Source organism: Vipera berus, assembly GCF_964194415.1.
Source record: "Vipera berus genome assembly, chromosome: 3".
NCBI classification, from domain to species: domain Eukaryota; kingdom Metazoa; phylum Chordata; class Lepidosauria; order Squamata; family Viperidae; genus Vipera; species Vipera berus.
Window position 1 is genome coordinate 194,666,008 of NC_138204.1, and position 8,163 is coordinate 194,674,170.

At 36.6% G+C, this 8,163-nt stretch overlaps 1 protein-coding gene across 1 annotated transcript; it reads right to left on the bottom strand.

Moving 5' to 3' along the window:
- Positions 1 to 224: 224 nt before the first annotated feature.
- Positions 225 to 8,063, bottom strand: SLC25A32 (solute carrier family 25 member 32). Its single transcript, XM_081322584.1, has 7 exons — positions 7,783 to 8,063; positions 6,854 to 7,004; positions 4,781 to 4,866; positions 4,133 to 4,293; positions 3,560 to 3,673; positions 1,371 to 1,516; positions 225 to 573 (listed from the first exon to the last, which is right to left on the bottom strand). The coding sequence occupies exons 1-7, from the start codon at positions 7,976 to 7,978 to the stop codon at positions 444 to 446; spliced, it is 984 nt and encodes a 327-aa protein (XP_081178710.1). The 5' UTR covers positions 7,979 to 8,063; the 3' UTR covers positions 225 to 443.
- Positions 8,064 to 8,163: the final 100 nt, after the last annotated feature.

An 8,163-nucleotide genomic window follows, 5' to 3' on the forward strand; every position in this document is an offset into this window, starting at 1 on the left:
TGGAAGCCAGCTGTGAAGCATGCAAAATGATGTCCACATAACTGAGATAGTTGTAAATATGTAGACTGGCCATAAAGTTACAATACTGTCATAACTTTGAACAGTTGCTAAAAAGGGCATTTGTTAAGCAAAAACTACTTGTATGACTTTGGTCCTATTCATTATTTTTTAAAAATCATACTAAGCCTTGATAACTAAAGAATAAAAGGAAAATTCAATGAGGATGATAATGTGAACAATTTATTTTGAGATACAGAGATCAATATAAAATATATTTGAAACATACCAACTTGCGGGTGGATCTTGGTCTATTTAAAAGATATTACAAAAGAAAGTGACAAAGATGAATCCAGAAAAAAAATCTATGCCAGACATAGATTGGTGTTGGCTTTCCTGCTTAACAGAAAGGGTGCAGAGCAATATATGGAGTCAATATTCAATCTTCATTTATTATTAAGTCCAAGTAATGCATGAGATACTTTTTCATATACTACAAACGTGATACAACATGCAGGAGTGACTCGTATTACATTGGGCATAATTCCTTTATAAAATCCATGAACTCCTTCTTTCCTGTGGAAAAGCAGAAGAGATTTCTGTAAAACTTCCAATATAAATTGCTTCAACAAACTCAAATGTTATTTTATACTGTTCTTACTGTATTTTTGGATTCTTGTCGTTTTATTGCTGTTGTAGAAAACTGGCCTATGAATATAATTAGCACTAGCACTTATATACCATTTCATAGTGTTTTTACAGCCCCCTCTAAGCAGTTTACAGAGTCAGCATATTGCCCCCCAAAATTGTATCCTCATTTTATCGACCTCGGAAGAATGGAAGGCTGAGTCAACCTTGAGCTGGTGAGAATCAAACTGCTGACAATTGGCAGAATTACCCTTCAATACTGCATTCTAATCACTGCCCCACCACGGCTCATTACTAATTCTTTATAGGTTTTTTATATTTCCAAGTAGTAATATGAAATAATTCCTGGATAAATTTTTCTTTCAGGAAGCTACAAGTAAATGTACTGATATCTCATTAAAAGGTATTTGCACATATTTGGGTGATGACTGGTATCGCCAAGTCATGTAAAAACTGTCCATATTCATAGGCTTATATTCTAAATGTTATTACACAGAAGGAAAAATAAAAATACGGTCAGATATTTGGCTTTCCATCTTTCCCTCTGCTGAAATCTGAGAAAATCTTACCCTGGTTCATAATTTTAAGGGGAATATTCTCAGCTCCCTGCCTTAATTCCAATGCAAAACCCTCCACATTTCCCTCTGAAATAAATATTTAATAATCTTGAGAAAATGAAGAGTAGCACAGAAAAAGTCTTGTTAGGTTTTCATTCCCAGGCCTACCTCCATGTCCTACGGATGACATCAAGTACTCCAGAGTATCTGTTATGCTGATCCTGGAGACGTGCCCTCACAACCTGATACGGGTATGTTGCTGTGACTGCAAATATTTTGGATAATGCTGCCATGGTAATATATTCTAAAGTGTTCTAAAAATGGAAAGGGATCAATATTAGTTCTCAAATACTTTGCAAAATCAAAGAAATGTATCACTTTAAACTCAGCACTCTATTATTTTTTTCAGTCTTTATACAAATGCTGCTCCAAAGTCATGGTGATAGGTTTACACAGCTGTGCAAACCAGTGGAAGAGATGCTTCACAAAAGGCTGATGGGGGTGAGGCACCCTTATTCAAAATTGAGGTAGCTGCCCCTGGAAAGCTTGCTGCAATTTCTCTTTCCCAAATTGCCAGTGCATGTGATCTTTTAGGTATTTGTTTCAAGCATGCAGAAATAAAAAAAGAAACACCAGATAACATCTGCAATAGCTCATGTTCTTCATTATTTTGATGGACAGTTCAAAAACAGAGGAATACATATCAATACAAGACAATAATCGAAGGCAGCACCATTTTTCCATTACAACATAATAGACTTTTTTTTACCATGCCCCATGATGAATAAATGCACCGTTCTTCATAACATTATACCTTCCAAATATGCTTTTCAGCCTTTAATGACAGAAATGCAGCAAAATCTTCATGGAAAAAGAACAAAGCTCCTGCCATGAGATGAGTTGGTATATCCAATAATAAACAAGAAAGTCAAAATAGGTAAAAATCCACCATCATATGCCAGAGTAATTTAGATAAAATTTAGGAGGCTGCCCTTCAAAACTTTAATAACTTACCAGCCCAGTTTCTTTTCTAATCCCACTAATCTGAACTACTTCAAGTTGGGCACTCCTTATGCAAGACTGGTGTAGGCTGCAACTCCCACATGCCAAATCAGGCAAGGACAGAATACACCTGACCCCAAAGCTTCTTGACCTGTTCATATGTTCATGGCAAGGTACAGCAGAACCAAATTGTCAGAGCTTTCCTTCTTCATATGGGCAAGCCCCAAATAAGAGCCATAGTCCAGGGGGTTACCACCCAGTCTAAGAATCCCCCCTTTTAAAAATATTTACATAGGATCCTTGTAAGTACCTGTCCAACGTTGAGGCAATTGATCACTTAAATCTTTTTCCATATATGGTATAAAAATAAAACTATGGTATTTTTTAAATGTCTAAGGAGATTCTCAGTCAGAGATTCTCCACAGACATTTAGATTCTCAGAACTGAAGAAGCTTCTTGGATGTGACATGAAATGTCTTCAAGGGAAAACAAAGTCCAGTTGCTTTTTGAAAAAGCACCTTTGGGATGGTATTTTTTTACTATTTATAGTAATATTAATCTGAGATAGTTTGAAATGTTTACCTCTACAACTAAAGAAACAAACAACGAATGGAACCCTGCTTTTTGCAGATTCCTATACATACATTAAAATATATAAGAAGTACATGAAATATACTCCAGTTAATTGGGTAACTGAAAATTTACCAAATTATTTATCAAATAAATAATTAAGTCAAACTATATCATCCTATAACAAAGTTGAACTGTCACTTTTATTTATTTATTTAATTTGTATACAACTAAAGAAACAAACAACGAATGGAACCCTGCTTTTTGCAGATTCCTATACATACATTAAAATATATAAGAAGTACATGAAATATACTCCAGTTAATTGGGTAACTGAAAATTTACCAAATTATTTATCAAATAAATAATTAAGTCAAACTATATCATCATCCTATAACAAAGTTGAACTGTCACTTTTATTTATTTATTTAATTTGTATACCGCCCTTCTCCCGAAGGACTTTATGTCCAGTATGTCCTTCAGTTCCTGAGACACACCTCAAATTATTGCAGTATCAAATTAAATATAAGATTGAATTCCACTAGACATCTTAATGAACAAGAAAATGTACATGAAGTATACATATATTGAAGCAGCTGTACATACATACACACAGTGATGACCTGGGAAAGCCTTTCAATTAACCACTTTATGTCTTCAGGAAAACATGTTGACTTAAACATTTCAAGTTATGATGCTTTGTGATGCATCGTTTGAATTTGTTACACAGCCCTAACATTTTATTTTATGTAAAGCAGATGCCTCTAATTCATAATTTATCTTACCAGTTCCATATGTGATGGTCTATTTTTATATTTATTATATCGGGATTTTAAATCTTCATAAGCCATAAACTGAAGGGCTCCATGTGAGGTTCCAAACAGACCAGGCACAAATCCCTGAATCAGTGAAACATACAAAATGTAAAAATCATCCAGCTTATCATATCAATTATACAGTTATAAGTTTAAAATCCAGCACTACCAATACATATACAGTGATGGAATGGTCAAAATTATACTTTTTTATAGAAAAGATTCAGTCTGCTTTATGAATTCTATAAAAGCTAGACTGATTTGAGCACCAGTTTATCCTAGTCATTTTCTAAATTTTAATTTCAATCTATAATATTTAATTTCAATCTTTCAATGATTCAATTATGTGTATTCTATAAATTAATTTTTTAAAAAATAAAACGAAAACTATTCATTGCAATTTAGACATTCAAAACATATACCGTACGTGAGAAGTGACGTTTAGCAACAAATCTTTTGCACTGAAACCCATGCAATAATTGTTTGATATATTTAATAATAAAATACTAATACTAAAACTCTTGACCAGCCTAATTAATTTACCTTATATAGCCCACGTATACCTTCATACTTGTATATTTTAATAAGAGCATCCAACATCCCTTTGTACTGCTTCTTTGAGAGGTCAGCACCAGCTTCATATTGTAACACAAGCCGAGTCTTGGTTACCCATATTGGGTTGGTAATACACAAAGTCATCACTCCTATCAAGTATAATTTGAAAACCTTATCAGTGCTAGCATCTTAGTATTACAGAGAACTTCAAACATAATTTGAAAATTTCTGATTTATGTATCACATGGAATTTATGCGTTCAATTTGCAAAAAAACTCAGTATACTTATGTAGCAAATATTTACCAAATAGTTTTATAGAACTACAATTATAATAATAAATCAACTTTCCTGGAAAGAAAATCCATTTAATACATGGATTTCAGTATAACTTGTATTATAAAACTGGGAATACATTTGTGGTATCTTTGTATTGTGTTCAGGAAGTATGGATAAGAATTTGTAAGAAAATGTTAGAGAAAATAATGTTTTTAAAGATCTAATACTCAGCAAGTTGAGCATTTGTACTTTCAATAGGACAAAAATACATTTTTAGATGTTCAAACATATCAAACTAAACATATCAAAAACAAAGTATACTATACAGGCAGGCGACAAATAGCTCATATATTTCTTACCAGCTTCGGCTGCTGACACTAGGTGTTCAATTGCTCCAAGGTTTTCCTTCTTATCCTCTGTCTTGTAGGCTTTAATTGCATTGTAGCTGAAGAATCAAATATGAATATTAGCAAATCCATATTATTACTTGATACAGAAACATTAAAATAATCTCTTTAAGTAAAGTTGAGGCATTTTGGCTGTTAAGAAAAATATCAGTATATTATGGGAATATCAAAAACACCATGCAGGCTTTTGTTTTTAAGAACTCATTATCTACTTGCATGTCCAAATTTGTGCAAGTCTAGATTTGCACATGTGTCACCTCTCTTGCAGAGCTTCATTGGTTGCCAATTTGCTTCTGGATCCAATACAAGGTGCTGATTATCAACTTTGAAGCCCTACATGGAGTCAAGTATCTGAAGGGCTGTCCTTTCCCAATACATCAATTTGACTCACCAAACCAGGAAGGCAGGGTACATTATGGGTCCCTTCCATCAAGAATGTCTACCTACCAGGACTAAGAAAAGAGCCTATTCCATAGTGGCTCCCTCCCTATGGAATGTCATCCCTGCACAAGTAAGACCTTGATACTATTTCAAAAGGGCTTGAAGACATGGTTTTGTCAATGGACCTGGGAATCCCAGGTTGATATGGAGCCCATCAAGCGCATGTTGTTGCTGGGGGGGAGGGAGCTTATTGGGTTTTCTAGTTGGGATTTTATTCTTGTAGGCTGTTCAAGTCACCATCTGTATGGTTGCCATATAAATTTAATACAAAATCTAGTAAGATTGTAATAACCCTCATTTTTGCTTATTTACCATCTTGCCCGGTTAGCAATTTTGGGAATTTGAATGTTTGTATGCCATTGTGTGATCCCAAGTTTGTGTACATTGTTATAGGAATGGAATTCAGAATATAAACTCACCGAATATTGTCTGAAATTAAATAGCCATTTCACACATGCTCAGTTATTGTGAATAGCTTTCTTCAAACTGTCCCTATGCCCTTTTATATTTTGCTGTGCTTGATGGATAAGATATTGCCTGTTCTCCCTTACATGGGAATCTCCATATATTTGTGCCAAAGTAGGAGGTTTGGAGATGGTATTGAAAGTGACAATCCAAAGCCTCGCAGATGTTGATATTTGATAATCTTATATTCAGTGGCCAATAAATGGGAAGGCAGTTTACACAACTGATGCTTTTCTTCACTTCTTCCCTGTTGAAGCTCCTGGTAAGCTATAAATGTTTCCAGGTGATCAAGACACAATCCTAAAGAGCAGTGCTGTGTTATATATAGATAGGAGCTATGTAGTGTTTCAGATTTGGTTCTAAAAAGCTGCTTTGAAGAGAACATGGATGCCAACATAGCACGGTTTTCAATTCTAAAATGCAGCTTTATCTCTTCTTGGAAAAAAACTTAAAGAGTTGCAGAGAGGTGCTATGTTAGCACTCTCACATGTTCCAAAGCACCTTTTGGGAAGCCAAGTTCAAAATGATACATAGCTCTTATACAGATGTGATGCAGCGAGAGAAATTATCTGAAATCATGGACAGGAGCTTGCAACATCCCTCACTACCTGCTTCTGCTCTCCCATGCAGTCTTGTATGATAGAACCGATAATCTTAGATAGGACTCCAACTCTCCAGAGAAGATCTTGGGGAGTACAGGAGGCTATGGGGAAGAGGAAAGGAAAATAAAAATCAGTTGCACAAGTTGCCTTTCAACCACTGTGCAATGATTCCTGACAGCTACTTTAGTGATTGAAATTTAAAAGAACCCAACTGTATGAAAATTACTGAATGATCTAGGGCAGTGTTACCGAAAGTGAGAAACACTGATCTAGTATTATCAGAGTTAATAAGAGTAAGTTAAGCTTTTGCTATTGTGTGGGAAAAAATAATCCAAAGGAGCAGTATAGGCCACTGACAAGTATTAGATTAGTGCTGTACAATCTTCTAGTTAAAACCTAGAATAGATGGACAAAGTTAACATATTTGTTAATCTGCTATGGGAGAAGTGAAAAAATCTGGAAAAAAACCAAACTGTTTTGGGATTAACCAGTAGACATTTAAACAGTTTCAACTTACAAGAAAAAATACAGACCCCAAGAAGCACCTGCACCCCAAACATTTGGAATCACTCCTTGGTACAGACCACGTAATCCTTCTTGTTTCCAGATAGTTGACAAACAATGCAAGATACCATTGTATTTTGGTCTCAGCTCCAAGCCATCACTCACTACACAAAAGAATTGGAAATTAGTTTGAAAACTGTATGCTCTTGAATCAGTGATCAATGTGATTCTCTTAAACAACCACAGTATGTTTTTTTTTCTCTCCGGATCAGAACAAAACTCCAATTTCATGCATTATGTGTCCATAGGTTACACTAACCACCTCTTATTCCCCAATTCCTGGTATCCGCATCTCTTCCACAGGTAGAAAAAGCAGCTGATGTACCATCCTACATCTCTAAATTCATTTAACAGTAGAAACATCCAGGTAATAAAGATTTTCTTGGGACAACATTTTTAATGCAGAAAATTCAGTATTTGGCCTCAAGTGAAAAGACTGTCTTAAATAGCTGCCTAGTATGTTAAAGTGAAATATTAACACTGAGCGAACCAAAGATCAGATTCAGTATTTGCTGATGTACATACAACATTAATGGGGAAGACAGGAGTACAATCGGGGCAGTTATCACCTGTCATATCAAAGTCCTGTCAATTTCCAGTGAAGAGGATGCAGAGAGTGACTAGTTCAGGGGTAGGCAACCTCGGCTCTTTTATGACTCATGGACTTCAACTCCCAGAATTCCTGAGTCAGCATAGCTGACTCAGGAATTCTGGGAGTTGAATTCCATGAGTCATAAAAGAGCCGAGGTTGCCTACCCCTGGACTAGTTCTTTCCTTTTTATCAAAGCAACCCTACTTTCCCCCGCCCCACCCCCCACACAACGACCCTGCGCTCATTTAACGTCCGCTTCTTTGGCGGCGGGGAAGGAGAGAGGAGCTCACCTGCGAAGCGGATCTTGACCAAGTCTAGAGGGTGCAGGACCAGCGTGGAGACAACGCCGCCGCTCACCCCGGCCAGCAGGTTCTCGTAGCGCACGTGCCTGAAGGGGGACTTGGCCGTTGGGGCCGAAGTAGCCGAAGGGGAAGCAGCAGAGCCCGCCAGCGTACTTTGGACGCCTGGAACGGCGGCGGAATTCATGAGAGGGAAGCAATGACAGTGAGGGGGGGGGGGAAGAAGAAGAAAAAAAAAAGAGAGACCCCGCACGAGACCCGCAGAAGCTAGATTTCCCTTTGACCTCCCGGCCGCTTCCTTCTTATAGGCAGCAACCGACAGTCGCTCATAGCTGATTCTCCAATCAGCCGGCAGCATCTACAGCCGGGCCC